The sequence below is a fragment of the Sorex fumeus genome, unplaced genomic scaffold (assembly GCF_029834395.1).
Source record: "Sorex fumeus unplaced genomic scaffold, SorFum_2.1 ptg000007l, whole genome shotgun sequence".
Lineage (NCBI taxonomy): Eukaryota > Metazoa > Chordata > Mammalia > Eulipotyphla > Soricidae > Sorex > Sorex fumeus.
Window position 1 is genome coordinate 8,987,668 of NW_026606064.1, and position 15,738 is coordinate 9,003,405.

Genomic DNA, 15,738 nt, shown 5'->3' on the forward strand with positions numbered 1-15,738 from the left:
ACCTGAAGCTGCCCTTATATTCAGCTAACCAACCAGATGGTGCAGTGCTCAGATCCAGCAGTGCAGTGCTCCAGGGCTACACCCAGTGGTGTTCAGAGGCCACATGGCACAGGAGATAAAGATGGAAACCTTGTGAATTCCAGGCCTGCACCTCTGACCACTGACCTATCTTTCTGACCTCAGGAGATTATTTATTTTGCTTGCTTTTTCTATTTAGGTTTTGGGGCCACATCTGGCATTGCAGAGCTGACTCCTAGCTCTTGGCAGTCCTCAGAGGACCATCTAGGGGACCAGGGATTGAACCCAGGCTAACCACATGCTAGGCAAGCATCCTACCTGCCGTACTATTGCTTGGGGCCACTTTTGCTTGTTTTGGTTTTGGGTTTTGGATCACACCGGGTGGTACCGGGGACCATGCGGTGCTGGGGATCAAAGACGTCCAGCATACACTCACTGTCTTTGACCTGGCTCCCTGGTGAATTCATTGTTGTGATTTGGGTGGGGTAAGGATGGTTTGAAGGCAGTTTCATTGTTGGTCTGAAGCTTCTCTCAGCTCAGTGGTAAAGGCTTGATGTCACTCAGAGGACCATCTGGTGTTGAGGGTCAACCCAGGCCTCTCACATGCAAAACTGTGCTCCAGCCCCTGGAACCATGTCCTCCACCCTCTTAAATCATTTGTGTTTGATTTTGGTGGAATTTTTGTTGACTTGTTTTTTGTTTGTTTGTTTGGTTTTTGGTTCCAGGAACCACACTTGTTGCTACTAGTGTGTACTCACAGTTCAGTGCTTAAGGGTCCCCCCTAGTGGGGATCAAAACCGGTCCCATATGCAAAGTCTGCATTCAGCCCATTGACTATTTCCCTGACCCCTTATCTGTTTCTAACCAACAGAAGTACTGGCTTTTTTTGAATTCCCATGAACAGTGTTCCTTTTATTTCCTTTCATAGTTTTAGAACCAAAACAAAAATAATTCTTTGACTTGGTTGGTTTCTGTGGTTCTGGAGTCAGGAATTAGCATGGAGTGGCCCCTAACCATACCGATCAATAACCTTCTGCATCCACTTCTTCAGGCGGAACACATGTGTATAGAAGCCGTACTTTCCGTCCCTGTCACAGCCTTCACCCCACGAGACGATGCCCATTTGGTACCAGCGATTATTATAGGGACTCTGAGGAAGAAATAACAGGATAGTCCCAGGTCATGTCAACACTGTCCTATCAGGTTACTGTCCCTCACCACCCTTCACAACCCCCAGAAGATCTGCTTACCTTCATGACAAAGGGGCCCCCACTGTCACCTTCGCAAGAATCCCCTCTCCTTCCTTCATCTGGCTTATAGCCTGGCAAGAGAACAGAGAGAACAGCTGTACTCAGGACCGTCCCAAAGTCCTCCCAGGAGACATAGCTGGTGGCTGGCCACACACAACCTCCCTTCAACCTGGACTCTTCTCATCTCTTCAGCTGCTCTTCCCATCCTTGAGCATTTCTGTCATCTCTCTTCAACCTATACCCCAGCTCCGGCAACTTGTGTCCCTAACCACATCACGTATAACCTTGCCCTGAATTATACATTTCCCTAATCCTGCTTCATTCATTTTCTACCCTGCAGACAAAGGAATTTGGAAAAAATCTGCTCGAGATGCCTGAAGATAATGACAATTACTTTTATCAGGTATACCATACAGTGAAGGACAACTATATGCATATGCACACACGCGGTCATAGTCACGGTCCTCCCGTTGTTCATCAGTTTGCTCAAGCGGACCCAGTAACATTGTGAGACTTGTTACTGTGTTCGGCATATCAAATACGTCACAGGGAGCTTGCCAGGCTTTGCCGTATGGGCGAGATACTCTTGGTATCTTGCCGGCCTAGACACCCACATATACAAACACCTTCATAACTAAGGAATGCTAAACTTGAAGTTGATTATATTGTTCATCAAACATTAAAACATGTAAGAAATGAGGATGGAAAATAAAAGATGCAGATGCAATTGAATTAGAAACCTTGGAAATCACCCTAAATGTACAAAATGAATAGATGAAAACGAGAGCTCATACTAAAGGAAAACTCCTCAACCAAGAAAAAGTCACCAAAACACCCATGAAACAAGAAAACATTAAATGAAATATCCTTGAGGGGGCTGGAGCAATAGCACAGTGGGTAGGGCGTTTGCATGCGGTCGACCCGAGTTCAAGTCCCAGCATCCCATATGGTCCCCTGAGCACCGCCAGGAGTAAATCCTGAGTGCAGAGCCAGGAGTAACCGCTGTGCATTGCTGGGTGTCACCCAAAAAGCCAAAAAAAAAAAAAAATATCCTTGAGCAGAGGGTGTTTGCCTTACACATATCCATACTGAATTTAATCCCCAGGGCCCCCATCAGGTCCCCTGAGGCCCCCAAGGGTGATCCCTGCATGCAAAGCCAGAAGTAAGTTCTGGGCACCACTGGTAAATCTTGACCCCACCCTCCCAAAAAACTCCACAAGTATCCCTGAGCAAATTTGGGGTGTATATAAATGACCTTGGATATACTACATAGCCCCAAGTGTAGCCTTGGGGGACTCCAGCACCATAGGGCCTGAGCATTGACCCACCCAGTGGGCACTTGGGAAGTTGGCCCATAAAGTGGTAAAGAAGGGTCGGATATAGCAGTGGGAGGGCACATGTGAGCAACCCCAGTACAATCCCCATCACCCCACAGGGTCCTTCAAGAGCCAGGAGTGACCCCCGAGAATAGAGGCAGGAATAAATCCCAGGCACCACTGGGTATGCCTCCAAACCCAAAAAAGCAAAACTTGGTTTACCAGAGCCAGAGAGGTGGCTCAATGCAGAGTGCAGGCTTTGCATGCAGGAGGCTGGGCTCGGTCCCGAGGCACTCTGCCAGGAGCAATCCCTGACCACCAACCCAAGTTGTGCCTGGGCACACTAGTGTGTGCCCTCAAACAAAACAATTCACTAAACTGCCCACTGAGAAAGCTATCAAGAGAATGTAAAACAGCCAGAGAGAGAGTACAGCAAGTAACATGCTTGCCTTGTCTGTATCCAACCCAGATTCCATCCCTGGCATCCCATATCATCCCATGAGCCGGCCAAGAAGTGCAGAGCCTGGAATAAGCCCTGCCAGGTGTGGCCCAAAAACAAAGCAAAGTTTGAAAAAGAATGTAAAACAAGCCATTAAAAATGTTTTTCTGGGTCACTCCCAAACCCTGCGAGAGAGTCCTTTCCCCTGTGCTTGGGGTCTGCTCCCAGAAGTGCTCAGGGGACAAGGCAGTGCCTGGGATTGAACCTGGGCCTGCTGCATGCAAACTGTGCTCAGTCTTTTGCTATCTCTCTGGACCCCCACTCCCATCTTTTAATTTTTGGGTCCTAGAAACACAATGTCTCAGCCCCACCCCATCAGGGAGCCAATACCATTTTCTTTTCTAGGCAGAGGCAAGGCTTGTTACCATTGGCCACTGTTTCTTCCCTTCCTCTGTTTCATTATTCTCCATACGATGGAAATCGTCTGGTATTTGTTCTTCCTCTGACTCACTTCACTCAGACTTATCCCCTCCAGTTCCTTCCTGGTGAACTGCTAGATTTCTTCTTTGCTATAGCCACTGTGTTTATTTTTTTGTTCTCTACAGCCCGGCAAGCTACCGAGAGTATCTCGCCCGCATGGCAGAGCCTGGCAAGCTACCCGTGACGTATTTGATATGCCAAACACAGTAACAAGTCTCATGATGGAGACGTTACTGGGCCCGCTCGAGCAAATCAATGAACAATGGGAGGACCGTGACCGTGACCGTGACAGTACTGGAGATATAATCCAGGTCTCAGGCATGCAAACTCTGTGCATTATCACTAAGCCACATACTTAACCCTAAGGGGAAAAAATAAATAAAAAGCAGGGGCCAGGGAACTAACTCAGAGGCTGAAGTACATACCTGGCATGCCTGAGGTTGAACTCTTTTTGCATGTTTGTTTTGGGGCCATACCTGGCAGTTCTCGGGCCCTATGCCTGACTCTGCTCAGGGATCACTCCTAGCAGGGCTCTAGGGACCTTACTGGGTACTGGGGACTGAACCCAGGTTGGTGGTATACAGGGCAAGTGCCTTACTTGCTGTACTGTCTCTCGAGATCCTGGGGCCCAGCTTTGTGTCCTGAGTGACACGGAAGTGCCTTGACATCCCTGAGCACTGCTGGGCATTTTCCTCCCTCTCCCAGCAAATAAAAGCAGAAATTAATAAAGTACAAAACTGAAAAAACAATAGGCTAATTTCTAAGCCAAATTGTATCTTTTGGGCTGTTTGTTTTTTTGGGTTTTTTTTTTTTTTTTTTTGCAATCTTCACTAATTTGCTCAAGAAATCTAAGGCAGGGGCTGGAGTGATAGCACAGCAGGTAAGGTGTTTGCCTTGCACGCGGCCAACCCGGGTTCGATTCCCAGCATCCCATATGGTCCCCTGGGCACCATCAGGGGTAGTTCCTGAGTGCATGAAGCAGGAGTAACCCCTGTGCATTGCCGGGTGTGACCCAAAAAGCAAAAATAAAAAACTAAGGCAGAAAACACAAGCTACATCAAATAAAATGCCTAAGAGAATACAATGTAAACAGTCCAGAAAGATATGACACAGATTAGAACCCAGGTGAAATGGGGCCTTTTCTTAACCTTGAACAGACACTCAACGTCAAAAGGATGTCAGTTCTTCCTAACTTGGTCTCCGAATTTAGCTTAATGCCACTTAAAAAAAAAATACCAACAAGAGGAGTAAGGGAGATTGCTCAAAGTGGGAGGTATAGTCTTGGGACCAAGGATTGAGGGTGGGGCCACACAGGATTGTGCTCCTGGCTCTGTGCTCAGGGATCACTCCTGTTAGGACTCAAGGGACCCTATGTGGTGCTGGGGATTGAATTAAGTCATCTGTGTGTAAAGCAAGCAACTTACCCCACTTTGTACTGTATTTTAAGGCCAACAATTTTAAAAACCAGAATATACAACTAAGAGGAAATTAAATGATATATAAGTATATGAGATGTTCAAATACTGGAAACTAAGTGTCCAGAAGAAATGATTTACTAATGGAAGATATAATCTAGTTTAATTTTTTTTTTTACATAGGAGCCAGAGCTGTACTACAGCAGGTCGGACACTTTCCTTGCACGCCACTGACCTGGGTTTGATCCCCTACATCCCATATGGTCCCCCAAGCTCACCAGGCATGATCCCTGAGCACAGAGCCAGGAGTAAGCCCTGAGCACCTTGGGGGAAGGGGTGGGTTGGGGAGGGAGATCAAAAAAAAAAAGGGGGTCTCCAGATTAGAGGCACCGTATCGGATTGTGTCCTGAGTCAATGACTTTGCTGCAAAAGGCAGAGACAATCCTCAAGTTTTCGAAATACTAATAATTATAGGTGAAAGGTGCCACACAGTTTACTCTGGGAGGGTGTATACATGTGAGTCTGAGACCACACACACACATGCGCGACAGTTCTGAATGATCCTGTGCTGGATTACTATGTATTATTTCTGCAACTTTTTTCTGAGTCTAAAATGACACCATGGGGCCGGAGCATAGCACAGCAGGTAGGGCGTTTGCCTTGCACGCAGCCGACCTGGTTAGATCCCAGCATCCCATATGGTCCCCTGAGCATTGCCAGGAGTAATTCCTGAGTGCAGAGCCAGGAGTATCCCCTGTGCATCGCCTTGTGTGACCCAAAAAGCAAAAGAAAATAAAATATGTAATGAGGGGCTGGAGAGATAGCACAGCGGGTAAGGCGTTTGCCTTGCACGCGACCGACCTGGGTTCGATTCCCAGCATCCCATATGGTCCCCTGAGCACCGCCAGGAGTAACTCCTGAGTGCAGAGCCAGGAGGAACCACTGTGCACCACTGGGTGTGACCCAAAAAGCAAAAATATATAGATATAGATATATACACCAAAAATTTGTTTAAAAAATTGTCAAGTGGCTTCTCTCTTCACCTGACCTCACCTTTTAGCAGTTTCGTCTCAGAAAGCCAGAGACCTGCTAGCCTGGGAGCAGCACCTCCAGGGCCTGCCTGCTCCCTCCCCGCTGCCTCCCTTCCTCTGTAGGGCCTCTGCACCTGTCCACCTGCTTCCCCTTCTCCATTCCTGCCTGGCCCTCCTCAGAACCTCACACTCATATTCCTTCTCCTACAAGCTCAGGCCCAGCGGGTCTCCGTTTCATTTTCAGACTCGCTGATCTGCTTCTGTTAGGACACTCACTTCCTCCAGGGGAACCTGGGGGTATCAGCTACATGATTGGCACCCCGTAGATTTTTTTTGAATGAATGAATGAAGACTGAATGAACAAATGAACAAGTGAATGAATGGCTTTTCCTCCATCCAGCCTCTGGCCACTATCTCCTGCCATCCAGACAGGAACCATTCGGACCCCATTTGCACCTTCCCGGGTCCCACTACCTTACCCCCGAGACAGATGGGAGAGCCTGTGCACTGAGCACACCCCCCTGGCCCCCTGCTGTGCGCCCCAAGACTTGCCAGCACAGAACATATTGTCCGTGATCCGGATCCGCGTGGAGTCCTTGCAGGTCTGCCGGTCCACGATGGGCAGGTTGACCACCTGCAGGACACTGGGCTGCACCTCCCCAGGGCTGGTGGACCAAGTCTCCTTCAGGTTGCCCCAGCCGGTCACCCGCCCTTTGTATCCAGCCTGGAGCAGTCTGGGGAAAGGAGAGAGACCAGCGGGGACCTGAGCTTCCAGATCCTTCCTCAGAGACCTGCGCCCAACCCACGGTGCGGGGCTGGGGGGTCGCTCCAAGGACTGAGCATGCAGGAGGCCTGGGCTCTAGCCACACCCCTCATGGCTCCCCAGCACCAACAGGCCTGGCCCAACTCCTTCCAAAATAAACACAGACAGTGGAGGGCTAGAACGATAGTCCAGTGGGTAGGGCATTTGTTTTGAACGCGGCCGACCCAGGTTTGATTCCCAGCATCCCATATGGTCCCCTGAGTACCGCCAGGAGTAATTCCTGAGTGCAGAGTCAGGAGTAACCTCTGTGCACCGCTGGGTGTGACCCAAAAAAGCAAAAAATAAACACGGACAGTGGGGGCTTGAACACGGCTGACCCAGGTTCGATTCCCAGCATCCCATATGGTTCCCTGAGCACTGCCAGGAGTAATTCCTGAATGCAGAGTCAGGAGTAACCCCTGTGCACTCCTGGTGTGACCCAAAGAGGAAAAAAAAAAAAAACAGAAATATAGAAAGGACTGTAGGTTTCCTGCTCAGACTGGGACCTCAGAGCGGGAAGGGGTTGGGGACTGTGGGAGGCCCAGCCCTCAGCCCCGCTCACTGGCTGGCTGTCTGCTTGTCCGGCAGGCACACGGGGATGATGTGGTCACTGAAGGTGATGGGCTTTCTGAGCTTCAGCAGTGCGATGTCACGGTCCAGGTTCTCCCGCCAGTTGTACCGGGGGTGGATGATGATCCTTTCCAACATGGAGATCCTCTCGATGTTCCGCTCGTATCTGCGCACAGCCCGACAGGGAACAGAATCGTTGGCCTGGGCTCCCCGGGAAGGAGCTACCCACCCTCGGAGCAGAGGAGGCGGTGGCTCCCACTTGGCAGCCCCCTGGCAGCCCCTCCCAGCAACTCTGACTTGGCCTGGGGTACGGGAATCCCTGGACAGAGCAGGAGACAAGCAAAGTGGGTGACCAGGATTTCCTTTTCTGTCCCCCCCAACCCCATGACCAGATGAGTTTCTCACATCTGTGGTTTGTGGATGTGTCTCAGAGACAGAGAGACAGAGAGAGAAGAGACAGAGAACAGGACCACGGACTCCAGAGCTGCCGTAGAACCCTCAGTGCATGAGGGAGACCAGGGGCTTAAACTCATGACCAGAGGCTTGTGAGGTTGCAACTGCTGAGGTTCCTGCTATGAGAGCAGTATCCCCCTAGCCCAGTGCCCTGCAACCCCTCCCAGGCCCTCTGGGGGTCTTAGACCCCTGCAGCCCCGACGCCCTGGGTCCATTCCGTACTTGGTGCGTGAGTGCTTGCCAATGCGCACCAGAAGGTCATTGGCCGTGAAGTTCTTGTCCCAAGGCGGGTACAGCAGGCAGTGGGCAGCGGTGAGGACCCAGCGGTCACTGAGGAGGCTGGCCCCACACAGCAGCTCCTGGGGACTCTTCCGAAACAGCATCACCTGCCTAGGGGGTACCAAGGAAGAGTTAGGAGCGGGGCGGGGGCCTCCCCAAGCTCTTCAAGCACCAGAAATGGGAAAGCTCAGATTTAAGAAGGAATAAGGGGGCGGAGAAATGGAATCAGGGAAAATAAAAAATAAAGGAGTCATGGGGCTGGAGCAATAGCATAGTGGGTAGGGTGTTTGCCTTGCACGTGACTGACCCGGGTTTGAATCCAGCATCTCATATGGTCCCCTGAGCACCGCCAGGAGTAATTCCTGAGTGCATGAGCTAGGAGTAACCCCTGAGCATCATCGGGTGTGACCCCAAAAGCAAATAAATAAATAAATAAATAAAGGAATCGGGTCAGAGCAATAGCACAGACTGGGTGGAACATTTGCTTTGCGCGCAGATGACCCAGAGCTTGATCCCCGGGACTCCATAGGGTCCCAGAGCCCACCAGGAGCGATCCCTGAGCACAGAACCAGGAGTGAGCCCTAAGCACCACTGAATGTGGCCCAAAAGCTAAGGGGAAAAAAGTTTCAGAAATACTTGTCCTGGGGCCAGAGAGATAGTACAGCAGATAGGGCATTTGCCTTGCACACAGCTGACCTGGGTTCGATCCCCGGCATCCCATAGGGTCCCCCAAGCACCGCTAGGAGTAATTCCTGAGTGCAGAGCCAGGAGTAACCCCTGAGCATTGCTGGGTGTGGCCAAAAAAGCAAAAGAAAAAGAAATATTTGTCCTCTGAGCCTAGCCCCCAGCTTGACCCGAGTCACTGGGGTACGAGAGTATACCCCTGTCACCCCAAGAATCTTCTTCCTGTTTCCTACACTTAAAAGCCAGAGCTCACACAGGTCAGCATGGAGCTGAGGAGCCAAGTGCCGGAGTCGAGTCCTTGGACAAGCTGAATAGTTAGGAGGGAGACCGTGGCGGAAGGTGGGCCCTGGGGCCCCTGAGGGTGGGGGCAGAGTGGGCTCCACGCACCAGGGCGCCAGTCCGACCTCTGCTTCCTGACCCCCCACAATGCGCCCTTGGATGTAAGACTCCAGAAGCTCCTGCTCCGACTGGTCCTTCAGCTGCTTCTTCTCAAACAGAGGCCGCAGTCCACAATCTGCCGAACAAAGGGGGCTGTCAGGGGCTGGGCCTGGCCCCGACCCAGGCCCCACCCCGGCAGGCCATGCTGTCACCTGTCTCCCCGAGGCCGAACGTCTTCTCATCGAAGAACGGCTGAAAGTCCTCGGACACCGCGCGGCCCTCGATGACGGTTTCCAGTTCAGAGTCCAGAATGTCGCCCCCCTCCTCCTCGTCCAGGGGCTCCTCTGCGGAGACCCAGGCACAGGCCGGGTGTGGGACTGGGCCCCGCCTCACCCACCTCTCAAGCCTCCCCGTGTTCCCGGCTGGAAGTGCCAGCGCCTCAATTTACTTGGCTGGAAAATAGGGACATTTCTGGAAGGCTGGACTGAGCCTGCCGTCCTCAGGGTCTCAGGGCCCAGGTCTCACACCCCCTCCAGGTCCTCCTCACCACAGTAGTTGAGGTCGCAGTACTCGAAGTCACCCGTGCCCCCGGCCACGTAGCACCACGCGCCCTCCTGGTCCCCATCAGGGTTGCGGCAGAAGTTCTCCTGCAGCGGCACCTCGGGCTGGAAGTCCTGGTCCTTGCTCAGGCTCTGGGCCTGGCTGCTGGCCCAGGGCAGGCAGGGGCTCCCGCTCACCGTCACTGCCAAGCGGCCCTGATAGAAGCGGCCGCGCTCCGGCACACATGTGGAGGGGGAGGACGAACTCCTGGTGCGGGGGACCAGTGTCTGAGGGGCCTCCGTCTGCGGGACCCCCTTCTGGCCTGTTGTGGAGGAGACAGAGGGGCAGTGAGTGCAGGAGACCATCAGTCCCCACCGCTGATGTCCTCCTGCTTCAGGGAACAGCCCCTGCTGGGCTTCAGTTTGCTCTCCCGCCAACGGGGCTAGCAGGGGTCACCGCAGAGTAAGCAGTTGCTCACTTTGCACATGGCAGAGCACATAGGGTTCCCCCCAAGCCCCAGCAAGAGGGACCCCTGAGCACAGAGGCAGGAGTAAGCCCTGAACACCTCTGGGTATGGTCCCCAAATGAAGAAACCTTGCCTTCTTGCAAGGTTGGGGGTGGGTGTGGCAAAGCCAGAGGCGGGGTGGGGGGGCGGGGGGGGAGGCTTTCTGCATGCAGCGGACTGTGTTACTGGTGGGTTTTCTTGGGGGCGGGGGTGTTGCCTGTGTTTTCATGGTGGCACCTCTGAGGTGCATCTTCATCAGGAACCTTTCAGTGGGCTTCCAGCTATTCCTCATCCTGCCTAAGGGGGAAACCTTGGGAAGTGACTGCGGAACTTGGCAGGACACCAAACATCGCAGCCTCTGGTCAGTAGGTAGAAGTGACTAGCACAAGATTCTTTTGTGTAGTTTTGGTTTAGGGGGCCACACTCATCGGTGCTCAGGGTTTGGTGCTCAGGGCTTACTCCTGACTCTGTGCTCAGGGATCACTCCTGGTCATGCTCAGGGGACCCTATATGGCATCGGGGAATCCAACCTGGGTTGTCTGTATGCAGGCGAGTGCCTGGACTATCTCCCTGATGCTGATTCTTTTCATTTAGTTTAGTTTTTTGGGTTGCAACGTTGGTGCTGGGATGCTATCTGGGGAGCAGGGTCACTCCAGGCAGAGCAGGGGGAGAGGGGGGGTCGGGGAACAGGCCATGCCCTGGACAAGGCTAAGTCTCATCATGTGAATGCTCTGGCCAGTGGAATGTGGATTCCATTGAGACACCAGTGACCCCAAACAGGGTGCTTTCAGAGTGGGCCCCAAAAGCTGATCCCACCTACCTGAGGGCTCACACTCGCCTGGCCACAGTGGGAAACAGCCACTAGTCCAGCCCGCAGCCGTGACCTTCAGGCACCACTCAAGAACCACAGAGCTGCTCGGCCTTCCTGCTCCTCCTTCCTTGGCCAACCCCTCAACTCCCAGACTCCCAGATACCCCAGGTGGCATCACTGAGACTCAGTGGCCACTTTTCTGGCAGCTTTAGCATGGTGCCAGCTAAGTGCCACATACAAGGATGAGAGCACAGGCTTCGGGCACAGGGGACTATGCAGGGCTCGTTCACGGGAACAGGGGAGGGCAGGCAGGGGGTGCTGGAGAGTTGGGGCACAAGGTGAGCAGAAAGAAAGTCCGGGATGAGCCACACCCTGCTTTTCCAGGAAGTAGAAATGGGGGGGTTGTCAGGAAGTAGAGATGGGGGATAATTAGGAAGCTAAGATGGGGGTCACTAGGAAGCAGAAATGCGAATCACCGGGAGGGAGAGATTGGGGGGTCACTGGGCAGCAGAAATGGAGCGTCACCAGGAAGCAGAGACAGAAGGTCACCAGGAAGCAGAGATGGAGGGTCACCAGGAAGCAGAGACAGAAGGTCACCAGGAAGCAGAGATGGAGCATCACCAGGAAGTAGAAAGGGAGGGTCACCAGAAAGCAGAGACGGAAGGTCATCAGGAAGCAGAGATAGAGGGTCACAAGGGAGCAGAGACAAAAGGTCACCAGGAAGCAGAGAGGGAGGGTCACCAGGGAGCAGAGAGGGAGGGTCACCAGGAAGCAGAGAGGGAGGATCACTAGGAAGCAGAGTGGGGAAGCAGCCAGAAGCCGGGGGCCCTCTGGCTGGCCGACTTCACTGTCCCCGGTCGCACTCACCACACACGGGCACGCTGCACTCCTCCCTCCGCACCGTGGGGTTCGTGGTGTAACACCAGGGTCCAGTGGTGCTGCTGTCTGGGTTGCGGCAGAAATTCTCCTGCAGGTCGGCCCAAGGGTGGGTGGTGGAGTTGATTCTGGAACAGGAAACTGCTCAGCGGGTGGCCATGCCCCCACCCCCGGGTCTCAGGGCACTGCTCTGGCCCATCACTTACTCAGGCTTATGTGGGTAACGGCTCCTCCAGAGCTGGCACTCGATGCCCGAGCGGGTGACGCTCACGTTCCCTCGGTAGTTGGTCCCCAGTCCCTCAGCGCAGTTGCCTGCATAGAGCCCGGCACGCCTCTTACTCCTGGGGTTTGGGCCCCTTCTCAGTTGCTCCCCTGCTCTAGTCCATAACCTCCTTTTTCCTTTCTCTCTTTTTTTTTTAATGAATCACCGTGGGGTACAGTTACAGACTTACAGACTTTAGTGCTTATGTTTCAGTCATACAATGGTCGAGTACCCATCCCTCCACCAGTGCCCATTCTCCACCACCAATGATCCCACTATCCCCCCCTTCACCCCCACTCCAACCCCCCCCGCCTCTGTGGCAGGCACATTCCCTTTCTCTCTCTCTCTCTCTCTCTCTCTCTCTCTCTCTCTCTCTCTCTCTCTCTCCCCCCCCCCCCTTTTGGGTGTTGTGGTCTGCAATACAGGTATTAAGTGGCCATCATGTTCAGTCTATAGTCTACTTTCAGCACACATCTCCCATCCTGAGTGGGCCCTCCAAGCATCCTTTACTTGGTGTTCCCTTCTCTATCTGAGCTGCCTTTTCCCCCAGCATGTGAGGCCGGCTTCCAAGCCGTGGAGCAATCCTCCTGGACCTTATCTCTACTATCCTTGGGTGTTAGTCTCCCATTCTGTTTATATTTCCTCCTTTTTCTTCTTGTTTTTTGGCTACACCCAATGGTGCTCGGCTCAGGGGATGGTATGCAATGTTGGGGATCAACCCAGGGTCAGCACCCTAGCTGTGGTGCCTCCAGGGCAGGGAATTGGAGCTGGGTGTCCCACAAACAAAACGGCTTGTTGAACCAGCCAGCCAGCAGTTCCCAACCCTAATCTGGGGTCTGCTCAGTGCCTCCCTGACATCACCCTTAGGGGCTCCTCATGCCGGCAGAATGAAGAGAACCAAATTCCTCCATCTGGGCCCCTGTCTTGAGTTCTTTCTGGATTCTTTTTTTCCTTTTTTGGAGCGAGGTTTTGTCACATCCAGCGGTGCTCAGGTTTACTCCTGACTCTGTGCTCATCCCTGGGGGCCTTGGGGGACCCTCTATAGTGCCAGAACTGAACCTGAGTAGGCCACATGCAAGGCAAGTGCCCTGCCTGCTGCAGTCTCTCTAGCTCCTTCGTTGTTTTAAATATTGTTTTTGTTTGTTTGTTTTGGCCACATCTGATTGTGCTCGGGGCCTGCTCCTAGCTCTGAGCTCAGGGATCATTCCTAGTGGGGAGCCACATGTGATGCTGGAGACTGAACCTGGGTTGGCTGCACGCAAGGCAAGTGCCCTCCCAGCTGCACTGTCCCTCCGGCCACTCACTCCTTAGTTTCTCAAAACCACCAGTGCTTGACCTAGTGCATGGTCCAGAGAAGGGTTTTGTGAAGTCATTGTGAGGCAGTAAGACCGTGCGTGTGTGTCACTGGGGGTCCACAGTCAGCCTAGAGATGCTCAGAGAGCTGTGGCCCAGGACCAAGCCTCATGAGGGCCTGGGAAGAGGACCAGGGGGGCAGGAAGTGAACCCAATGGAAGTGGAAGTTGTCTGCAGAACAGGCCATGGGGGCCTGGTTGCACCCAGGGCAGACAGTGCTGCAGAGGCCACTGGGCACCAATGGGACTAGGGTGGAATTTTACTTGGTTGGTTGCGCACAAGGTGCGGGTGAGGTCCCGGGGAAGAGAGCCCGGAAATCTCAGTTTTCTGCCCACTTATTCTGCCCCAACACCAGTCCTCTTCCTGCCGTGCCGGGGTACACAGACACATGCCAGAGGCCAGCCCCCCTGACCCTGCCCCCTCCAGCCCCCTCACATCTCACCTTCCAGACATTCGCTGAGCCTATCCCGAACTGTCTTCACAGAGTCACAAACTAGAAAAGACAGAGACCCTTAGGAAATGGAGTGGGGGACACGATGGACTCATGGCGGGGGCGGGGGGGAGGTGGAGGGGCAGAGATGGACAGAGAGACGGATGGATAGACAGAGGAGAGAGAGAGAGAGGGGAGAGGCTGGATGGACCGGAAGGTTCTCTGAGGCAGAACACTCTACCAGGGTCCCAGACCCTGCGCCCCCGCCCTGCCCCCGTGCCCCATACTCACGCGTGTACTTGGCCCAGAATGCATCCTGAAAGACAAGGGCCCAGCGTGAGGCAGGAGGGGACCCCGCTTTGCTGCATTTTTTTTTCTTTTTGGGTCACACCCGGTGATGCTCAGGGGTTACTCCTGGCTCTGCACTCAGGAATTACCTCTGGCGGTGCTCAGGGGACCATATGGGATGCTGGGATTTGATCCCGGGTTGGCCGCGTGCAAGGCAAACGCCCTACCCGCTGTGCTATCACTCCAGCCCCTGCTCCGTTCTTTCATATAGACTTTATCTTCTCCCATGACCCTTCTCGGGGGGCCACGCCCCAAGTTTCCTACCTCAGCTCTCCCAAGCGGCTGAGGAGAGCAGAGACCCCAGGCCGCCCCGCCAAGACAGAAAGGGATCCCCAGGGGGTTGGCAGGGGAGACAGACGCCCCATGTGCCCCTCAGAGAAGCAGAAGCTGTGAGATCACGTGGACCAGAACCCGCTTTGGTTCTGAGTGTGGGGGATTTCCTGGCCCGGCTGAGCCTGGCCCCAGCCCCCGCGGCCCCTCACCGTGGCCTGGACGGACTCGATGGCCTCGAAGGCCTCCTCGTAGTTGCACACCTCCTCCAGACACTCACGCTCCAGGTTTCCCCGGCGCATCTCCTCCAGGAGGCCGCTGTTGGCCCTGCGCACCCGCGACAGCAGCGCCAGCGCCTGCTGGGGGGCCAGGAACACTGCAGGGGACGGGCACGGGCGTCTCGGCCTTCAGGGGGGCAGGAGCCAGGCCTGGCCTGGCCCGCTGGCCTCCGAAAGGGGAGCCGGGGGGAGGGCAGCAGCCCCACACAATAGCTGTGGGAACATCCCGTCCAGCCCCAAAGTCTGTCCCCTGGTTGTAAGAGAGAAGCCGGTTGGCGCCCGCCGGCACTGACCACCCCAACCCTCGTTCACGGGCCTGCAGGCGAGTGTGCAGGTGTGTGGAGACCCCAGCATCCTGACCCCGTCCCCCTCCATCAGGCCGCTGGGGCTCTGAGCCCCCTTACCATGCTGGCAGTGGCCGAAGCTGAGCAGGGCGGCCAGGGCCACGCAGCCCGGCAGCCACAGCCCCCGGACGTGCGCCATGGTGTGCCGGCTCCCGGAATGAGAGCTCGTCCTGACCCCCGCGGTTAATGTTGAACCAACGTGAAGAAATCAACGCAGCCGGGAAGGTCAGCAGGTCAGGGCCCGCGGGCGAGTGGAGAGGGGCCACCCCCGCCATCCGGGAGACATTGGGGGCACAGGAGAAAAGCAGGAAGGAAAAGGCCACTGTGACTAAGACTGCAAAGCTGAGGGGGTGGGGAATGTGGGATGTTGGGGGCCACGGGCTCCTATGTCCGAGCATGAGGTGGCCTCGGCTTCTGCATCTGGGCAACGGGAACTGGATTTTCTTGTGGGGACTCAGGATTAGGAACGCAAAGTGAATGAAATAAAATGCTTATGGCTTTGGCTTTGTTTTGGGGTGCTCAGGAGTTGCTTCTGGGGATGTGTAGAAGACCAATGTTGGGGGATCTTATCAAGCCTCTGTCTGGGAATGCACGTATGCTTGCATT

General features: G+C 54.2%; 1 protein-coding gene across 1 annotated transcript; it reads right to left on the minus strand.

The window, feature by feature from the left end:
• Positions 1-913: 913 nt before the first annotated feature.
• On the minus strand, positions 914-15,301 carry F2 (coagulation factor II, thrombin). Its single transcript, XM_056135378.1, has 14 exons — positions 15,193-15,301; positions 14,723-14,886; positions 14,184-14,208; positions 13,905-13,955; positions 12,054-12,159; positions 11,839-11,975; positions 9,663-9,977; positions 9,328-9,459; positions 9,125-9,251; positions 7,997-8,164; positions 7,314-7,487; positions 6,502-6,683; positions 1,269-1,339; positions 914-1,168 (listed from the first exon to the last, which is right to left on the minus strand). Exons 1-14 carry the CDS (start codon positions 15,269-15,271, stop codon positions 1,028-1,030), a joined length of 1,872 nt encoding a protein of 623 aa, XP_055991353.1. The 5' UTR covers positions 15,272-15,301; the 3' UTR covers positions 914-1,027.
• Between the last annotated feature and the right edge of the window lie 437 nt (positions 15,302-15,738).